The 22,883-nt window shown below is 35.0% G+C and overlaps 1 protein-coding gene across 1 annotated transcript in view; it reads right to left on the bottom strand.

Annotated features, from left to right (window-relative positions):
• Positions 1–22,883, bottom strand: part of LOC129225020 (discoidin domain-containing receptor 2-like) — a 141,596-nt gene that overhangs the window by 69,724 nt on the left and 48,989 nt on the right. Inside the window, exon 4 of the mRNA XM_054859567.1 lies at positions 4,480–4,627. Coding sequence (XP_054715542.1) covers positions 4,480–4,627 — 148 coding nt within the window. The remainder of the gene's footprint in view (positions 1–4,479; positions 4,628–22,883) is intronic.

The raw sequence follows: 22,883 nt of genomic DNA on the forward strand, positions 1-22,883 counted from the left end.
ACTAAAACTAACTTGCTAACACTTAAATAAACGTTTTCAAAATGCATTTAACTTCTCAGAGGTTAAAATTACTGCTAGAAAATAAGAAAATAGTGGCTAAAAATGTATTCCTCTTTATTAAACTGATTGAACTTATTATTTAACAAAAATAATTATAAACCTCATAGCGAAACAAACCGCTCAAGTAAGAAAAACTACTAGGCATTTAAGTAAAATGTAATATTCATAAAATGCTTACGTGTGAAATGTCAGTTCCTCCCTTGACAGGTACAGCAGTAGTGTGCCATCTCGCACTTGTTATTTTGAATTAGAAATTCAACTAAACCAAAGTTTGGCAAACATGATTCCGTAGAAATCAATGACATGGAAGACGTCGTCTGCTACGAAAGCCGTAAGTAATATGATTTGGTTTGTGAGCAATGAAAAGGTTGTCCTTACTCGGTCTACTCTTATTACAGTGTGCAGCAAAAAAAAAAAAAAACTTTCAAAATGCTTCTGACATAATTCTTGCTGATTATTATGTTATGTTTTTTTTTTGTTTTGTTTTTAATCTAGTTGTCAAAATCCTCACAAACTAATCCGACATTAATTTATCAAGTCAATGTTATAAATCTGTACCTCAAAGTCCGACTAATGTAATTCACACAACCGCTACTTTACAGGAGATGGGAAAATCATTTGTCTGACGCATGCAAAGTGTAGGACGCACGCTCTTTTAACACTAGTAAGTAATTACAGAGGCTTTTTTTTTTTTTTAGAATTACGTTTGCTTGTGGACTGGAATTCTACATACAATGCAGTAATAAACAGAAAATCGCAATATTTGAACTTACAACAGTCTGGTTCTGAGATACAGAAATGATTAATTACTTTTAGACTTCTTTAGTCATCTGTAATCAAGTTTTACCGGGATGTGAAATAAATCGACCGGGACTGTCCAGAGCAAACCGGAACATCTGGCAAGCCTATTTATACGTAATAATGTTTGTAGCAAATAATTATTGTAGAAATCAAAGAAAGATAGCTAATGTGATTTTTAACATATATTTCGACATTTTCAAAATTATTTTACTTAATTGCTGATTCTTCAACTTACTATGCATTTGTGGTAAACACGAGTCATACAAAATCAAATTCATTGAGTTACGAAAAAGTCTCATTAGTACAATTAGCTATTGATAAAACATAAACTTAAATACAACTTTTTAGAAAAAAAATTAAATAATGCACTTTCATAAAAGATTAACCGCAAATAGCATCACTACAGAGACAAGCCATATAAAATTAAAAATTAAAAAAAAATTGATTTTAATTTTGACATCTTGAATTTAAATTATGTTTTTCGCAATCACGAGTGTGTGTATGTAAGCGTGCGTGTTTGTGTGTGGGGAGTATGTGTGTTTGTGTGTAGGGGTATGTGTATGTGTGTAGGCATGTGTGTTTGTGTCTGTGTGCTGGCATAAGTGTGTGGGTAGTTTTGTGTATGAATGTGTGTGCGTGGGGGCGGGGTATGTGTATGTGTGTGAAGGCATATGTGTTTGTGTCTGTGTGCAGGCATGAATGTGTAGTTAGTTGTGTGTATGATTGTGTGTGTGAGTATGTGTAGGTGTCTGTATATATGCGTGTATGTGTTTGTGTGCGTGTCTGTATGTATGCGTGTGTGTATGTGTTTGTGTGTGTGTATATATGTGCGTGTGTGTGTGTCGTTGTGTATGTATGCGCTTATGGATGCAACCTGGAGACGGCTTTCGCTATAGGAGCAGTATCGTGAGGAGCCGGGCGACGGTGATGGTGCTGAGGGTGCTGGTGTGAAAATAAAATGATAGCACGCCAAAAACAGTCAAATAAAAGCAATAAGCAATCGTGATTGCTCAAAAAAAAAAAAAAAAAAAAAAAACCCCTCCGCCTCAGTCGGAACTGTAGAATCAAGAGGGAAAATTGAAAATCCTTAAAACAATTTCAATTATTTTATTTGCTAACAAATAGAAACTGGTCGACTCAAGCCGACTCAGTCGGAACTGTAGAATCAGTAGGGAAAATTGAAAATCCTTTTAAAAGCCTTATACTATTAAAAATCAATTTGAATTATTTTATTTGCTACCAAATAGAAACTGGCAACAGATAAAAATTTTAAATCATTGCGTTTAATTTCCTTGTCGGCCAACAAAGAATTCGGTGATCAATCGCGTGAATAAAGGCTTAGCCGTTATTAAAATCTGCTTTAAAAATGTTGTAGGTCGAATTCTATGTAACATGGAAGTTCCAAACACATTCTATCAGACGCGGAAAAAAATTCTCTTTATTTTGGGATGAAATTTTAAAAATTTTAAATATGTTTTCCCTGCAAAAATCACGAAAAATCTTTTAGAGGTTTTTATTTAAAATTACTATAAAACAGAGTGTTCAAACAAATGCTGAACAAAATGCAATTCGTCAGTGGAAATGGTAAAACACTTTGCATCTCAATTTTGTTTACACGGGACGCATTTTCAACAGGGACGTTTTTTCCTAATGGACGATTTTTCCTAGGGGACGTTTTTTCCGGGGATGTTTCATCCGGGGACGTTATTTCCGGGGACGTTTTGCTGGGGACGTTTTTTCCTGTCACCAAGTAAAATTCTTCAACTTGTTAAATATAAAACAAAAAAGAAAATAGATTTTTTGAATTAAAGTCTAAATTGTGTTCAATGTTTTTGCAAAAATGTTCAATATTTTTCAAATTGGTCAATTTGGTCTCTATGTAGCTAAACAAATTGACGAGATAGACTAAAATTGAGCTCATGTTTGGATTAAGAAGATATAAGTTAATCAAAAAAAAAAAAAAGACACAGATTCAAGATAACCTAATCGCTAATCCCTAGTGTTATAGACCTTCCAAAGACACAGATGCATTGTTTAACCAACCCCCTTTTACCGAGGGATTTACCAGTAAGCAAAATCTGGCTTATTTGGAAAGCTAAGGCTCAAACAAAAAGAAAAAAAGCGAGAACCACATCGAACGAAATCTGCAAATTTCGTTTTCTTTTCACAGAAAACATTATGCTCTGATCCAGACGTATTCTTCCAGTTTCGCATTTATATATCTTTCCTCTATCCTTTTTTCCATCTACCCCTAAAATTCCCTGCTGCTGAATTCTCACGTTTAAATTTAAAATGGAGCTGGCGGTGGTTTCTTTCAGAGTTAATTTACTGCCATACTTTTGAATACATTTTCGAATGTGCCCGCTTTTAAGTTCTTAAGATTCGCCATTAAAATCCTCGGTCTGCCCAGCCGGTGTTATTTCTTTATTGAGGTTCGCCTTTTTTTATTTTTATCTTGATTAATGTCTCCGAGGCATACAAGAGCTTTTTTTTTTATTTTATTTGCCTCGTTTTTGTCATTACGTGAAATTTCTTGCTCAAAAGCCACTGGAATTTCTATCATGATCGTAATACTTAAGAACGATGTTATTTTATAAATGGGTCGAAATGAATTTTCTTTTTTATTCTTGTATTTGGTTAAATATTTCGCGAATAAATTGCATGAGTTTAAAAAGAACGAATGCCATCGAAAACGTACTGCAGCAATAACTGATTTTTAATGAACTTCCGTTTATTTATTTCCGTGCAAGCAACAAGGTTTTAAGTTAAGAACAAATAATATTTCGATCGTAAAATATAAAATATATTTCTTCAATCGTCAAAAGTTGTAAATAGCTAACAGGAATTAAACATCTTTTTACAGACTTGTTTTTAAGCATTCTTTCCTTTCAAAAAAGTTCTATAATTGCCCTTCATTCAAAAAATGTTTTTTAATTTTTTTAAAGGAAAAATTGATAATCTATTAGAACTTATTTTTTGACTAAAGTGCCTCCCCTCAAAAATATTTCCCTCAAAAATGATCGTTAAACAAATCGTTAATCTTGTTAAAATATTTTTGGACAAAATAACAATTTTGGTTTTTCACAAAAACATTAGTTTTAAAAATTTGTTACTTTCTTCAAAGCAATGTTTTTAAAATGATGCATTTTCAATATTCGACATTGATAAAATACCTCAAAATGTTTTTTTTTCGAAGCATTCAACGGTGCGGAACTATTGAAAATGGAATTAACCGACCTGTCTACTGTAATCTCAAGAGAACGATTTTGAGAGCTTATTCAAATTGAACACCAGAGAATTAGTAAAAGGTTTATCACTTTCATTTGAAAACATAAATTTTTTGTTGAAGAGGGTAAATCTACCAACTTTGGTTAGGAACAACAATAGTTAAGTATGACATGAGCAGGGGCTTGCCCAGAAGTTTTGGGGCTCGTCACAAACGACTTTTACGGGCCAGTCCGCATTGTTTACCCCTACGTCATTTCCTTTATTTCACCCCTCAGTTTAGAAATCTCGGCCCCGGGCCAACAGGTGTCCCTTCTCTCCCCCCCCCCCGTGCACATCTCTGGACATGAGTATTTAGAATGAAAGTGAACGAATTTATTTCAGAGTACTTACCCGTATAGGGACAACCGTAGATTTCCACTCGCATGCAGACAGTCCGAAGATGAACGCTAAACGGGATGAATCGTATCTTTGAGGCGATGATGATCGGGTTCAGTTTGCGTTTCACCACTGTGTACGTATTCGTATTGCCCTTGATCACCTGCGATGACAAGGGAAAAAGATTAGAACATATGAAATATGAATACACATCACAAATCAGAATTCATAACAAAATACAACGATTAAGGTAAACACACCAGTAGTGGCCACCTAAAGGTACATATTTGAAAAAATAGGATTCAAACTCTCTCAATGGATTCAAAAGTGCATCAAACCACCCCATTTTTTCCAATATAAATCTTGAAGTGGTCACTGCTGAAGCATTATCATGCACTGGCTAATACTGGTATGTTTACTTTATAACAAAAATTTTAAAACATCTTTCTTTTGGTGCACCACTTTTTCTGATTTTCGTAGATTCTTTCCTCAGGGTCATTCCAAAAAGTCAGGTAATGTAACGTATATGTTATTGGAAAAGAGCTATGTTGGATAATGCAGCATTCACCGGTGATTTATCGGAAATGTTTGGCGTTTCAGTGGTATCTTTGCTTTGTGCATGTTGACATTCACAGGTTACTTTTCACTTGTCAGTCCAGGGTTCCCCGTACCTACCACTATGACCCTGAGGACAGCTCTGATTTTTTGATCCAGTCCAGAAACCGAACAATCCCTGGTCCAGTACCTCAGAGGTATCGTTTCACTTGGAGGACTTTGTGACCATGAGCATATTTAACCTTCTCCAGTCATCATTAATGAAGACGGTGAATTTTCGACCGGTTAGGATCGAACTCGGGACATTCCAGTCACAAGTCCGATGCCTTAACGATCAAGCCACATTCACCGGCTGCTGTGGACATTTACCAGACTCCGATTTTCACAGTACCATATATTCGTTTCGTTTGTATTCTAATAGTAAAATTGAATTCCGAATCAGTGAAACGGAGGTCTAAATTTTACTCAAGCCATTCTGAAACAGGTGAAAGCAAAATGTCAGGCGAAATTCATGTTGATACCGTGTCAAATCATACTTCACTCTTCAGCATTTTGTGACGGGAGGGTTTATTTGCTGCTGATACGAAATGTGCAAGTTTTTAAAAATTGCAAGTACAAAAAATACCTAAGACAAATTTATGCAATATACTAAACTAATATATAACTAGTAAACATGCACGTTTATTATGTAAATAAGGGTTATCTAAGTACACTGGTAAAATTTTAGTGATAATCTGCTTAAATGAAGTTTAGTCCTATGGACCCCTAGTTAAATCTCATGCATTCCCATTTTTTTTCTTTCGTTGGTATGAAACCCTTGCAGGTATGAATAGACTCCAATGTAGACCACTTTTCGAACCATTGGATTAGCCCAATCACAGTGTTTGAACAGAGCATTAACTCATCTTTTTAGTGATAAAACCATTTTTTAAGGCACTGCTGGGTGTTATTTTTGGAAATTTTTTAGTGGCAACCCTACTGCAAGTATTTGTTTTACACAATACGAAGCTCAACCTTGGTTGTTATGGTAATGTTCGGCATTTCTTTAAAATACGTAAAGCAGCAGTTAACATACTATTTTTTGGATTGGAATAAGAAAAACAGTAAACTTTACTATTTACTCTGTTAACTTTAAGGGTACTTATTTGTTGACGGATATCGCACATGCTGTTCTTAAGTGCAGATATATGGGCCACGTACAAAGTAAACAATAAGAACAATTTTCATTTTAAAGCTGAAATGTTTACAACGAAAGGTGTTCTTAGTAATGGAAATCCTCATATATATAATAGTCAATGATCGACTAACGCCCCTGACGTCATCAATAATGAAACTCGCACCACGGCATGATAATTTGACATTATGTTTTGGTAATGTTTAACAAGCATAGAAAGGCTTTATTGTGACTAGGCCGAACTGGATCCGGTAACTTAACTGTTTTACTGGTAAATGCAACATTCAAACAGCGTCCGCACATCACGTTCGCCACGTCAAACGGACACACTTACGTTTTCCGAACAGGAGGAAGCATTCATACATTCGAACGCGCGTAAAGCACATGTCGATACTCTCACCCAATAGCGAGAGCGCGCTCATCTCGTGGAGACCAATGAAATGCGACTCCCAACTCTACGGACGTCAGAGCCGTCAGATATCTGGCTTCTAGGCACGTTGACGGGTCCCGCACAACACGGCTTGCTGTCATGGCAACGCCGGCAGAAAACTGGTTTTAGGGAGAAAAGTATACGTCGGTGACGGATGTGCGGACGCAATGTGAATGTTGCATTAGTGTCATTTCGGGGAAATGATGAAACGAAAAGGTGATCAACACATGGAACGCTGTCTACCAAAGTTCAGGGTTAATCCACTGGAGTTTGGGTTAAAACTTCAACTATCAAAATATCACTAAACAGGCAATGGCTTCGTTCAAATGAAGCTCAAATGTCATACCTCGACGGGAGATTTTCTAGTACTTAAATAATTGTGATTGGTTTAGAGCGAATTCGTTGAACAGTTATTTAAATATAAGCGACGCTTCGAGCAGCTAAAAATAATAAATGTAAAGCAACAGAATAAAAGCCGAGAGAGCTCTGCCTTTTGAAGAGTACTTCCTACCTTGCGGCTCATAACATTCTACTAGCTATCAGTTTAAAAATATTGGCGATAAGAAATTTACCCGGATACCCCCATTATTGCAACACCAACAACTTAGTGAATAATTTGAAAGCGGAGTTGACGATGATTGCTTCAGTTAGATCTATTTTTAAAAACACAAAGTTTAAAGAAAGAGGTTTATCAGAGCTTCCGGTTTCCATTTTTGCATATAAATGCATTTAATAGCTTTTCTACTTTTTGGAAAACTACGAAGGAACGCTTCTTATCGCTTTTGGTATGGAAGAAAGTGATATAGAGCTTATGATGTTTATAAGTTAGAAATACGTTCATCTGGTTCTTAAAATGGCGAAGTGCTATAAGTGGCACGGTGAAATATCCATTTTCAGATAACTGAGAATGAAATAATATCAAACAAATTGCCTTCATATTTGTTTTTTTTTTCGCAGCATAATAATTTGATTCAAATGTTTATTTAATATGATTTACCTTAATGCTTCATAATAATGGCAGTACGTATCCAGAATACAATGAAATAAATGGTATTGAAAATGAAAGATAACGTTTGAAAAATGAATTTATCATTGTTAATATTTTTTTTCTTTTTAAAATAAATGAAGAAAATATTTAGTTTTACAAGTGGAATAGAAGTACTTGAGGCTTTGGTTGCAAGCTGATTGTTAATTTCATAATATATGAAGGGTTGCAAACAAATATATTTCACAAATATATTTATAAGATACTTTGAGAAAAGTTTTAAGATGAATTCCTAAACTATTAGGACGGACCCTTTTTTGGTTCACGCTAATTTTGGAAATAATTTCGCACTTCATACCAAAACCGCAATTTTTACAAAATTGTAAATAAGTAAGAAAAATACATTCAAGTAAAACACACAAAAGAAACTCGACATGCTCCGATTTGTTCATTTTTGAAAATTTTATCTTTGATCTACCTCTATTAATACTAGAAACTCTTCCATCTTAAACAGAGTGTGACGACACAAGTAAGTTTATAATTTTCCCATAGCAAATATAGCAAATTAGAATAAAACATATCCTAAAGGAAATAGTGTCGCCATAAGATGCATTTTTATCGAAAGTGTTTACAAACTTAGTTTTCATGAAGGTATCACAGATGATACCACAAGTACCTTTTATAATGTTTTTATTTATGTATTTATTTATTCTATTTTGATAGCTAAAAAGAAATAATATTGCAAAAATCCGAAAAAATAATTAGGTCATTTCATGCCTAATCGAGGGTTAAAAAAGGAGGGAAAAAATGTTTTTCTATTTTTCACAATTTTTGATCGTTTAGAATTAGTTAAGTTGATTTTATTTAAAGCTAAAATGATACCTTTTTCTAAAGCAAATTTTCATAACAGGTGATTTCATCAAAAAACTCTTGCGTTGAAATTCGTCCAAGTAGGGTTTTATTGTATGACAACTATCTAATAATATTTCATTATCTTTGATCATCTAAAAACTAAACAGAAGTTTTGGGCTTCATTGGTGACATTAGCTTCAGATACTAGGATAACGGCACCAGTAACAGACACGGGTCTAGTAACAGACAGTCCTCAGTTTGGATATAATAAGAATTTTAGGCGGGTGAAACTGATGTTGCTGCGACCCGTGAATACGGTGCAACCATCTAGAGTTATCGGAGTGAATTTTATGAGCCAGTTGGTATTTACAAGGCAGTGGTGGAAGGTTAAGACAGCCACCACGAGGTCAGTTGGTGTTTCATCTTTACTCGAATTTAATAAGGTTTTAGATCTAAAAACAAAGAACTTTACTGCACATTTTGAAGAGAAAAAGGGAATTCTGCCCATTACTTATCCTTTTCTCATCCTGTCTGTGACTAAGTATCGTCAGAATTGTCGGTTTCTGTTACTGGGGTCGGACCTTTTTTCGAAATTGAGCAAATAAAAATAGAATCAACTCATTCAGAGGATCCATAAGCAACCAAACGTTAGACGGGATGTTGCTGCATGAGAGAAAAATAGTTTCAAAAGTCTAAATATATTAAAAGGCTCAGACAATTTAGTTATCCTGAGAGCAATGTCTTAAGCATGTTTGTTACTGGTGCCATTATCCTATATACAGTCAGTGAATAAGTCACTTCGTGGGAAAGCATTCACTGCGTATTATTTCATTTTCTAGTTTAGATTTTACAATTCGGAAAAAAATCACTTTCTTCTTTATTTTAAGCAAAAACAAAGAAGAAATGATTCGATAATTTTTTACGAATTTAGTTATTCCTACGTGAAACTTGATACGATTCATACCATTTATTTTTCACTCTTCTTCCGTCTCTTTCAAAACCGCATTAAAGATTTCACATTCCAAACTCATGTTTACAACCAGAAAAAAGAAACCCTTTGAAGTTGAAGTTAGACACCCAAAATTCCATAGCTTAGGCAAACTATGTAAAAATGATATCAAATTCTTTTGTTTTTTTTCGCGGAAAAATTCTCCCGCAGATATTTCAGTTCAAGTGGTACATATGTTTTTAGTGTTTCCTTTTCAAACTCAATCCTTTTCCACGGGAAACAGTCAAAACTCTCTTTTAACAAAAATTGTTTTCCTGAAAGAGAATAATAATTTTCTTTGTTTTGACCTCGGAGACCTTAAGCCGCCAGCCAGCGAAACAGAAACATAAATCTGGTGCCTTTTCCATTTCTCGCTGCGGAGAGAGAAAATGTAAAAATCCCTCCTGCTTTGTGCCGGAGACACGGGATTTTGTTTTCTCGAAATTTGTTTTCAACCGGATTGAAAAAGAAGAAAGGAAAAAATGAGCTGGAAAAAATTGAAAAAATCCTGGTTTGAACCGGAGATAAGTGCGGATTTCCTTTTTTTCCTTTCATTTTGTGTTTTATCCCACGTGAAAGTAAGGATGGGTATGGGTGTGCTCTTGCCACTGTAAAGGTCTAGGTACTGTCACGAAAAAGTTTACAGCTATCTATCTCCTGGCTGGTGTACAAGGCAAGGATTTTCCGCCTTACAACAACTACCAGACAGCGTGTTTGCTTAGGAAAGCTATACAAAAAAGAAAATAGAAATACCTGGGGATCCGCAAATAAACGTATACTATGAGAAACACGGAATGAATACAGGCAATGTATTTTTTACCATTGATCTTACTTATATAATCATTTTTCAATAACTGGTCGAAATCCTGGAAATCACTATGGTCTCAAATTATTAAACTTGTTCGCGAATAATTAATTATCCGTTGACTTAAAACATTTTTTGGGAACAGTTTCTATATAATCCTTGGGTTAACGTCATTTTCGCTAGGCTACATTTTTTGGCGCCAGGTCGTGATAAAGCATTTAAACTTTACAGCAATCCTTGAATCCTCTTGTAGATAGCCCGAAACACAAAGCAACACACTTGGCATGTTATCACCAAAAAAGTGTCATAAAATGGTACCAGCCTGGTTATTATATCAAAGCTGTGCATTTTTTGATTGCGTATTTAATAAAGGAACATTTAGAGAGGTTACTTAAGTTCCTACTTTTTGCGGCTGGCGAATACTAAGTAGACGCCATTTTCTAAAAAGCCCAACATAATGGTTCCAGAGGACATAAAAGGCTTTTCAAATTAACGAGATGGTGCAAAAAAGTGATATAAATGAAAAAGAGAAAAAAAAGCCTGAACCAATTAAACTGTCTCTTATAAAATTTTCAAATAGGGGAAAAAATGTTATGAAATCGAAGAAACTTGCAGAGCAGATTGAGATGAAAAATGTAAGGGTATAGAGCAGACTATCCTCTCTGTTCTTTATCCTAACGTAGAAATTAATGCATAATCAAGCGCAAAGGCGGAATATTTTGCAGAATATATGTTTGAAACATCTTTTCATGTAAATAGCGGTAAAAATGTTGCTGGGTGTGTGTGTTTATTCATGTGTAAGTGTAAAAATTTCATTATTTAAAATAATAATAACAAGAATAAGAATAGTAATAATAGCTATAAACCATTTATTCTGCTAGAAATGGCGTTTAGAAAATTAATCAATGCAGTTCTATTTGTTATACTCAGAACTTCAACCTTGTAAAGCAAATGCATAGTGGCAACCATTTTCAGAACTAAATTTAAATCGTTAATCAAACTCAACCGTTTTTTTATTGAAAGAAAATTGTTTTAAATGTCGCACACTATTTAGGAAACGCTTCATGTAAAAACAATTTTTCTTTCTTCTAGGATCCTCTGGCTAAGCCCAATCAAGGGAGAAAATCAGACTACTTTCAGAAATTGAATAAATAAATAAGTAAATAAACAAAAATAAAGTATTGAGCAGGATTCCTGAATCGTGCAGTTTTGTGCCTTAACTGCCCACTGCACCCCCAACAAGCTTCTAAAAAGAGCCTCTTATTACTTAAGAGCCTCAATCTGGGCATCATTGTTCTATGTTATTGATAAATCATATCCTTTCGATATCGAAACGTATGCTTACTTAGCAATACCCTTTCTTCCACCTTAAACAACAACAACAACATATAAATTGCAATAACCGCGAACTAAACATTTTGAATTTAAAACCCTGCAAATAAAACGCTATTAACTATCCAGCAGTATTTATAGAGTACTAAAAGTCTCCTACACATTAACAACGTAACATGTTTTATCAAACGTTTAAGTCCAATAATGCGACTCAACATGTCGAAATTATTACGTCCGTAATGGCGAAAATGAGCCGGTTATGTCCTCCGAATGCTTCTTTTCGAGCCGTAACTGGCGAACGAAGAGCGCATATTTGCAAACCAAGATCGGTTTTTATTACCATCAAAGCAATAAAACCCACCACCAATCGATTACATAAGGCGAAAAAAAAAAAAAAAAAAAACTCCTCTGATTACTTCGGAGAGGGTGAGCATTTCAGTGGAAGTTGCGTTTAGACCCTCGGATTCAAGTGGCTATTTTGAAGGGACCGTTTCATGGGTCGTCATAGCGTTAAGTGCACTGTTGTGAAGGACCTTTGCGCCGATGGCACACTGGGGACGTATAAGGAAGAGACACCAGCACAATTAAATAGTTTTTGTGCCTCCAGAATGCTGTGTGCGGTTTTTTGTACTTACTTTTCTTCCCTTAAAAAAAAAAAAAAAAAAAAAAAAAGAATTCAAATTATGCTTTTCCGCAATCACGAGTGTGCATGTGTGAGTGCACTTGTATGTGTGTAGGTATCAAGTGTGTAGACGTGTTTGGGTCCGTGTAGACGTGTGTGTGTGTGTGTGTGCATGTGTGTAGACATGTGTGTGTGCCTGTATGTAGGTGTGTGTAGGCGTGTTTGTGTGCGTGTATACGTGTGTGTGTGCATGCGTGTAGCCGTTTATATATGTGTGTGTACATGTGTGTAGGCGTGTGTGTGTACGTGTGTAGGCGTGTGTGTGTGCCTGTATGTAGGTGTGTGTGCCTGTGTAGGTGTGTGTGCCTGTGTGTAGGCGTGTTTGTGTGCGTGTAGACGTTTATGTGTGTGTGTGTACATGTGTGTAGGCGTGTGTGTGTGTACGTGTGTAGGCGTGTGTGTGTGCCTGTGTGTAGGTGTGTGTGTGTGGGCCTGTGTGTAGGCGTGTTTGTGTGTATGCCTGTGTGTAAGCGTGTTTGTGTGCCTGTGTGTAGGTGTGTGTGTGTGTGTGGGCATGTGTGTAGGCGTGTTTGTGTGTATGCCTGTGTGTAAGCATGTTCGTGTGTATGCCTGTGTGTTGGCGTGTTTGTGTGCATGTATACGTGTGTGTGCATGCGTGTAGGCGTGTTTGTGTGCGTGCAGACGTGTGTGTGTGTGTGCATGTGAGTACGCGTGTGTGTGTGCCTCTGTGTGTAGGCGTGTGTGTGTGCCTGTGTGTAGGCGTATGTGTGTGCCTGTGTGTAGGCGTGTGTGTGTGCCTGTGTGTAGGCGTGTGTGTGTGTGCCTGTGAGTAGGCATGTGTGTGTACGCGTATGTAGGCGTGTGTGTGGGCAATAGACGCTACCGACCAGGAATGGCCCTGCTCGCGGTAGCCGGTGGACAGTGGAGTTGAGCAAAGCTAAGTTAAGTTTTACACTTGAATTAACGCAAACGGTTCGTAACCATAGTAACGAAAAAAAAATGTGCTCTTAATAAATATTAAGACAACGAGCTAAACTCATTCTTGCGGTCATGGATATCCGTTCTTTTTTTCTTTTTTGCAGCCTACATATTTTCAATAAAAATGTAATTTTTTTAAAAAAGAACAGGAAACAAAAGTAAATAATATCTTTACAAATATATGAAAGAACTCATTGCTGTCAAAACGTTAACAGTGAAAAAGTGGTGTTATGCAATACTGATACTGTTTTAAGGAAAACGTCGGAAGGGAAATTTATACGTTCAATTTCGCACGTTCTACGTTATGAGAATAAAGTGGAACGTCCCCCGCCCAATTCTATAAATTTCTGATTATACACCAGAAAAAAAAACTGAACAAAACCATAAGTTGACACTTATGCGAATGCATAAACCTGCATACTCAGTACCAACGTTAGGTGAAACCGATCATTAATGGGTATTATATTTTATCATTAAAAGTCAATTTTCAAATCTAATTAAATTAAAATGCATATGAGTCGTTTGAAGCAATTTCACTAACCATATAATTATTTGTTTTACCATTTTTATACTTCCATTGATCCATCAGAAATAGCTTATAATTCTTTTCATTATGAAACTAGAAACTGGATACTATGTCGTGACCGGTTTAATCTGGACCATTCATAGGGTTTGCTCCCTGCTTGATAAGATTTTTTGACAGGTACTTTTTCTTGCGGAAACTTGAATTATTTATTTAGTTTTTTAGAATTTCGTATCATTAGGATATCTCTTCGTTAATCATCTTTTTCCTTTTAATCTCTAGGATTTTGCTTTACTGAAGTCAATTTCCAGATTTTTCGGTATTTATACCTTTTGAACTTAATAAAATACTCTTATTTTTTGCCTGAACCGGCAGCAATTAATGTAAAATACGAAAAGCAGAAAGATCTCGTAAAAAATCAAAAATTTTCAAGCAAGATAACAAGAAAAGGTCTCATTGTGTGGCTCAGGTAACGTGATACTTGACCTTGGACGAGTTCATTAATGCTTGATTTGAAGGAGAAAAAATTCCTACAATGCTACAACGTCAATAATCGTTATCGCAACTCAAACAGGCTTTTAGAACCCCTTTTTCAACAAATGGAATCGTTCAAGCCTTAACGGAAAGGAAGTCAATTAATAAAATCCTACTACAATGTTTTGGATTTTCACTATTTTTTCGCTGTATTCATATTATTACTAAAATGTTTTGCATACAGTTTTTCCCTATATTCCAGATTGCCAGATATTGAAAAAAGTACATCATAACAAAGTCACTATTCATTCTCACCTGGAATCATACGAATAGTGTAAGAGTGAAGAAAGCTTAAATAGGCAGCAATCAAAGGAGCATGCCGAGACTTTTTTTTTTTTTTTTTTGAAGGAAAAGTTCCTTGCCCTCGTCGCTTCGTTATAAGGATATGAGGTCCTAAAGTCTGCTGAAATTTTAAGAAAAACATGAAATTCAAAGCCTTGGCGACAAAAGGAAACTACCACGGAACTTAGCCGTCTGCACGGTGCAAGACATCCATCTCCAAAGCCTGTGAAAGATGTTTTCCATTACTCATCGAAACCGCTAAATTTGGCGACTTTTCTTAAAATTTCGGCTGACTTTAAGATCTCATTTTTCGATAATGGTGACACGAGGGCAAAGAATTTTTCACGTCCCAAAACATGCTTTACTTAACTCTTTTGATTGTTACTTATTTAGATGTTTTGTCATCATAACACTATTGCATGGTTTTCAGGTTTATATTTTATACTATTAAAACATGCGCACGTCTGTCAGTTTGGCTGTAACCCCATCTCCTCCAGACTGCCAATAACTCCCAGGTCAATACTACTACCGTTGTATACAGGGCATTCAAGGGAAGTCCGTCTGCCCTGTCTCACCCCTCTAAACCTTAAGGAGCCGGATATCCAGGATGTCGTGAAGAAATACATTGGTAAAAGCATTAAAATCCTCAATTATCAATCGCCGTAGGCGGCATTGAGCCATGGCAGCTGGCAAACGAGGGTTGGTGAGCGAAGCGAGCAGAGAGAGGAGCCCCTTAGTAATAATAATCATGTATGGATAGATTCCTGTATACGCCGGTAAAAGATTTGTCGACTTGCTAGAAGATTCCCCCTCAAAGACTGAACAAAAAATATCGTTCAACAATCCGAAAAGACAAAAGAGCGAGAGAGAGAAAAAAAAATAAGAACGCTTGTTGGATGAAGGTAATAAAACGCATTGAATGGTAGTGTTCTATGTAAATGGTTTTTTACAGTGCCAGTGAAGTCAAACGAGAAAATTTGAATAAATGCTATGAAACTCACCCTCTTTTATCCATTCAATCTTTAAGAGAAAATAGAATGTCTTGTAGGAAGGGGCCATCTTATCCTTTGATAGGAATCAAAGGATTTATTTCCGATCCTTAGGCTGATTTAAAATTCGCATTTATTTCCATTTAAATCTATAAATAGTACTCTTTGAGAAATCGAGGTGGAAAAAGAATAGCCGGAATAAGAGTCATTTTTCAACCGAATGCGTGGTTAAGTGCCTTTTTCGGAAATGGCTAGTTGCTACATTAGGGTACTTGGTGCTTGCTTGTAGTACAGTTCAGTTCATAAGAATAAAAGGGTAATCAAGCTGTTTCATTTTATGCAAAATGATTTCATTATTGGGGACGGAAATAATGCAGTTTGAAAGTGCTGGTAGGTGATTTAAACTAATGAATGTTAATTCTATGCAAGTATAAATTCGTTTTACATGCTTTAACATTTATTAAGATTTGTTTTCGTACGTGAAGTATAGAGTTTTACGCCGAACATACTATTTTGCAGCCACTAAGCAATACAGAAACTCTAAAATGCTTTTTTCAGGTCCCGTCATAACTAGTCATGAATAGTCCGACGCGATAAACAAAGAGTTGATCTTTCACCAAAAATCTAAACCTAACCTGGCAATCTTCAAAAACAATGACATAATATCCGGAAGTGACACTAAACACAAAATAAACATCATCTAAAGAAATATAGTTACTTAATAACATAACACATGTTCACACACAGTGTAAGTTATATATAACTGAGCTTTAAGTGTGGTAATATGTTTTAAAGTTAATATTTATTCAAAATAGGATCCATCCACTCAATACAATGCTTTGAATGGTCAACCAATTTACCCATAGACTTTTTATTCCGGTTTTGTTAATGTTCTTCAGCACATATGTCACTGCTTCTAGAATGACTGGAACATCATCGTAAAAAGCTCCTTTTGTTGCAGTTTTCAGTTTTGAGAACAGAAAATAGTCACACGTTGACAGATCTGGCAAATACGAAGGGTGAACAAGGACACAAATTTATTTTCTGTTCTCAACCTAAAGACTGCAATGAATGGAACTTTTTACGATGATTTTCCCAGGGATCGAAAATATCGAAAACATCCGATATTTTGATATATATCCGATATTTTCAATTAATACAAACTAAAGTCTTCAAAATAGAAAATACATCCTCAAATCACTCCTTATCCTTATATATTATTTCTGTAGCCTGTTTTTTGTTTCTCCGCGAGATCTTCCTCAATTCTTGATCGATTTCTTTGATTTACACCTTATTTTAAAGCTTATCGTGAAGGCTACTGACGAAAACTAGACCCACGGTCTAAAAATTGTTTTTTTCAGTCAAAAAAACCTGTTTTAAAGAACCAGAATGAGGTTTTCGGTTAAATTTATAACTTTAACTTGCACTGTGACCGAGAGAGCTGAATAGCTCGATCGGCAGAGCGTTCTACTGGCAACCAAGTGAATGAGTGTTCGGGCCCATGTCCAGACAATCTGAATCAAAAAATTAGAGAAACATCGCGCAATACATGAACACTTTATAAAAATGAATAACGAATGTGAGGAAATAGATGAGATGGAAACGCTCCTTGCTGTTATGAAAACTTGATGCAACATGTAGCTAAATTGATTCTTAATTGTAAGGGCTTTTTTTTATTTTGTTTTAAAGCTTTGGCTCCGGTAAAAAAATTAAAGCATAATGTAAGCGAAAATATAAGTATCAGGTTTAAGATTTCAGACTACAATGGAATTTTGTTTTTTGTTCAGAAAAAAAAAAAATAAATAAATCGTATATTGAAATATAGATTCTTCTAATGAGTTTTTTTTTTTGACTCTTTGTACAAATAAAAAAATTACTTCCTCAATTTGAAGGGTAAAATATATATTTTTTCTTCTTTTTGCAAAAAAAAAAAAAAAAAAAAAAAAAAAAAAAAAAAAAAAAAAAAAATAGCCCATCACATTTTTACTACATTCGAAAAGCTACGCTTAAAAAAGAACTAAGTTCAAATTATTTTGTATTTTAACCGTGATGTTAAATGATGAACACGTGCTGTCATCTAAGTCATTACTGTTCAAGCAGTCTGCGATAACAAATTGTAAAAATTTTCAAAAATAGAAACACTTCTCTTCAATATCTTACCTTATATATTATTTCTGTGGATTAATTTTCTCTAAGTATTCGAAATCGTTCTTATCTCTTGAAGAAATTCCCCCCTCATTTTAAAACTTATCAGGCCGGCTAATGACGAAAAATAGACTTACGGTCTAAAAATCAAGTTTTCGGAAACTTCCCTAGCTGTTGCAAAGCCTTGATGCAGCCTGTAGTTCTTATGCAAATTTTTTTTAAAGCAAAGTTCTAATACAATTTTCCATTTTTTTCGTCGGTTTCGGCAAGGGAAAAAAAATTAAATTAACCTGTTTTTTTTTCCTAAAGTTTAAAAGCACTGGACTTAGTTGTTCAGTAAGTTACCGCCCTACAGCCAGGGCTAAGGCAGAAATACATGAAATACACCGCCAGCTCAGTCAATTCCAGCCCAGGACTGCAGTTTCGTGCTTATTAGCACTCATCAGTCAGGATAGGAGTGACTGAGCTGGAGGTGGAAAACCTCTTAAGGAATCCTAGAGTGCCAAACAAACTGGTAACTAATACAGAATTAGCACTGACTAGACGAGTGACCGAAACAATGGTTCGGTTCAACTCGAATTTTGAAGGCAAGGCAGGTATGTTCAGTAAGTTACCGCCCTACAGACAGGGCTAAGGCAGAAATACATGATATCATGATATTTTCATAATAAATATCGGATGTATATCGTGATATATATATACATCGTGATATATGTATCGACTGATATATATCGGCAAACCCTGGTTCCAGCCATTCAAGCAACCGTGACACATGTGATAACGAACATTTCTAAAACCGAATTTATAAAGTCTATAAATAAATTGGTTCACCGTTGAAATCGTTGTATTGAGTTAAATGGGATCTTGTTTTAAATAAATATTAGCTTTGAAACATATTACCATATTACCACGTTTATTTTATTCTATCACTAAAAAGTTATTTTTTAAGGTTAAAGGTTATTTCAAAGGTTATTTTAAGTCACACTGTGTATGTTCATTATTAGAATTAAGGCAGTACGAAACAAAGGGATGCCAGTTGATTTTATAAGGTTTAGAGTAAAACATGTATTGAGCTGTCACTGAAAAATGATCCTAAATCGTACAAAATCGCAGCCCCACACCCCCGAGCTGCTTGTTCCACCGCTTACCCCGAAACGGATGACAGTTTTCCCTACCATTTATAATTTCCATCTGCAAACTTTTAATTTTAACCCTTTGCTTATTAGGGTGGTTCAAAAATACACGGAAAACAAAAGGTTTCTCCTAGATAACAGGACACCCTACGATATTTTTCGACTTGTGGATAGTAATATACTGGAAGAACTTTAGCTTCCTATTTCAACTAAAAGAGGGTGCTCAACTCCCCCCCAAACTTCATGAGATGGGGAGGGGGTTAAAAATACATCGAACTGGAAAAGCAATGCTACATATTATAACATACACTAGTAATGTGAATATACATTGCAATAAAACAATAATTTACAAAAAAAAAAAAAAAAAAGCTGGAGAAATTAGATGTTTCTAAGTTTGTGGCATTTTCTATGCTACGGCTAATGCTAAACTAAGGGGTCATTGAGCACCCTCTTAAAATTTGAGTAAGAAGCTGAAAATTTTACAGCATAATACTATTAGTAAGTCTAAAAAATAGGGGGTGTTCTGGACTCTAGCTGAAAAAAAGTTTTTTTGAACCAATCTATTGCTTCAATTCCAAAAATTCTCCGAAATAGAATGAGGCATATTTTGAAGGAGCGAAATGCTTTTATTTGTATTAAAGAAATGAGTACAAAGAAATGACTGTGCGTTTATCTTAAATATTTTCAAAGAAATACTATATAATGGATCTTATTTTTCTGAAAGCATTATCTAGGCTTTACTTATTTCTAGAAAAAGTTCAGTTTTCTCTGAGGTCTAATCACACAACTCTTTTGCTCCATCTGTAATGAAGATCAGATATTTTGAAGAGTTGTTCTTAAAAGAACAAGAACCACAATATTAAATTGTTTCTTTTGCACATGATTATTTTTTAAACTGGAGTGTGCAGACAAAAAATTCTGCTTGTGTTATACAAAAAGTTTCATAACACTTTTTACAGGAAGTTAAAGAAGAATCCGATTTTATTCTGTTTTGATCAAATTATGTATCAGTAGAGTGGAAAAAATCTCTAGCTTCACGCAGTTGCCGTCACTTGACGCGAACGCTTTTTCTTTGCCGATTACTTCAGTTTTTGCGAAGATGGTGACTGAACAGCAAAACTTGTTCGGTGTTCTATGTTTCGAAAAATGCGAGTGAGCAACAACTGAGAGTGATTTGCGTCAAGAATACCCTGACGTTGAACTCCTTGCTGCGAAAAGCATTAGAAGATGATATAAACAATTTTAAGACGGGTGATTTGTGTAAAAGGGAAATCACCTGGCCCTTCCCGCACCCGAACTATCAAACGAAAATAACTACCGTGAAGACATATGTTGTGTATCTAATAGTGGATATACACAGCACCTTCAATTTTATTCTTTTAATAAATAAAAAAAAGCATCCAGTTTTTGGCATTCATTTGAATTTTGACAATTTGAATTCAAATTATGGTTTTCGCAATCGCGAATTGCGATAGAACCCAATTCGTTGAGTCTCTTTTTTCTACAAATGAAATGGAACAGAAATGGAGAAACAATTCGCACCTATTAAATTATGACTGGTGATTTTTGAGATTAGGTAACACGAGGCATATCCATAAAAAAAGAAATATTATTAGGATGCAGATCTAGATATTACGGCTAATCAGCGCGCGTATACCGTTATGGTATTTTTATTTCTTATCAATCAGAAATGATGGGAGTTAGCAATTTCGAAAATTTGACTTAAGATGATGCTTTGCTATTTCATTCGTCTAAGTAGGGTTTTTTTCCCTGAAAAAACGACTGATTATACCCTAATTTCAGTTTAACTTTTTTCATATTTTTTATTCATTTTTAATATTACATTAAACATAATTTTTTTTTCAGGACTTCGTTGGAACTAACTAATATTTATCGCCTTCAGCATTGGTTGTTTTAAATTAATTCATATTTTGGTTTCAGCAGTAAGTTTTTTAATGGCAACCCTTGGTACTATTTATTATCGTTTGTTGTTAAAATGTATTTGTTTATTTTATTCTAAGAAAGATTAAAGCATGCAAAAATGATTGACAACAAATATTCTCAATCCAAGTTGAATGAAATGGATTTCTTCTTGACGAATTAAATTACATTTTTGAAGCATTATTACATTTAAAAGCAACTTTTGGGGGAATTATCTAACCTTGAACATGCAAAGTTAGCGATAAATTTCCAATTTAGCATTCATCAAGAATTATTTTCAGTGTGATTGAACTTTTGGGTTCCATTGTCGCCAATATTCTTTCAATCAAACAGCGACAAAAAGTGTATACTAAAAAAAAAAAAAAATTAAAATATTAATTTGAATTCTGAAATTTTGAATTCAAATTATGTTTTTCGCAATCACAAGTTGCGACACGACCCTACTCATTGGAGTTATTGTTTCTAGAAATGGCTCCTGTCCCCCCAAACCTGCCCCTCCTCCTAGGCAGTTACGTGTGTATAGTGGTGTGCGTAAGCGCGCGTGCGTGAAGGTGTATGCATTTGTGTGTGCGTAGACCTGTGTGTATGCACGTAGGCGTGTGTGTGAGTTTGTATGTGTATGAGCGTCATGTGTGTAGGACATGGACACCACCGACCAGGAGCAGCGGATTCCGGGGGACAGTACTCAGGACCAGAGGCCGGTGGGCGGTGGTGCTGCAGAGGTCCCTGGTCCAAGCCGAAAAAAGAACCAAACGCCAAGGACGGTCAAGTGAGAACAATAAGCAATCGTGATTGCTCAAAAAAAGAATAGGACATCTCAACTACAGTCAAGTGAGAACAATGAGCAATCGTGATTGCTCAAAAAAAGAATAGGACATCTCAACTACAGTCAAGTGAGAGCAATGAGCAACCCGTGCCCGTGATTGCGAAAAAAAAAAAAAAAACTTAATATCCATGCAAGATAAAATCAATCTGAAATGTCTCTGTTCAATATTTTTCATAATACACGCCCTTCGAATCTGGAAATTCTTTTAAGGATCATCCTATATATTGTATTGAAAAACCTACTCATATTCAATACATATCAGCATTTATACCCAATATTTGATGTCTTTAGACCTTATATCGTAATTATGGTGAAGTAGTAACTTAGCTTAACAATCTACAAACACTGGATGGACATTTGTTTCTTTATCACTTACCCGATATCGTTATCCTGCAGAAAATGTGTTTTATGTAAGCAACAGTCTTTACGATTCCCAACAGACTTTCAATAACGGTTATTTCTATGAAATGACCAGGCAGTAGACATAAAATAAATATGAATCTTACATAATGGCAGTGGTATAAGCGATGGCCATTTTAGAAAGGGTTAGTAGTAGAGACTTGGAAAATTAAAGCATTTCTCAAGTAGAAGTATTACACTTTATTAAATTATTTTTGTAGGGCTTGCAAGTTTTTATGACTTTGTTTTGTTTACTTATTATTTCGGTTCTGAACTAGACAAAGAAGAAAGTTAAATGAAGGTTGACAAAAAATGTCGAAACGAACAAGTAGAACGAGTTCTAGCATTTCGAGTAGAAATAGTTAACTTTATTTAATTAAGCTAAGTTTTCAATTTATTTTAAAATTGATTTTCAAATTGGCAATAAAAGAAAGCTAAAAAGAGTAAGACATTACATATCTTTGCAAAATGTAATATACATGTTAAAAGATTCTAGTACAAGGTTTTCTTAACGCAGCATAAATATTCAGTAATTTTGAGTGGTAAATATCTGCGAAAACAAAGTTTTAAACCTTCAAATTTATCTCACATTTGATTGATTAAGTGGCCATTAAACGAATTTTTCTACTTTACTCAACAAATTGATGGGAATGCGTTCGTGGGAAAGTAAAGCTCAGTATCTGCAAATTTTTTATTTTTAATTTATTTTTTCGTATTTTTGTCATCTATTGTACTTCAGCTTTACTAATACAAGCTTGTTTATTTGGTTTCCGATTAAAATAAAGAACGAGAAAAAAAACTTCAAAATCCCAATGTGCTGTCCTATTAGCATGATATCCAAAACGCGTTTCTTTTTCAACTATCTCAAAAACCCATTTCTGCAGATACTGCTCTTTACCTTACCA

The sequence above is a fragment of the Uloborus diversus genome, chromosome 6 (assembly GCF_026930045.1).
Source record: "Uloborus diversus isolate 005 chromosome 6, Udiv.v.3.1, whole genome shotgun sequence".
Classification (NCBI taxonomy): domain Eukaryota; kingdom Metazoa; phylum Arthropoda; class Arachnida; order Araneae; family Uloboridae; genus Uloborus; species Uloborus diversus.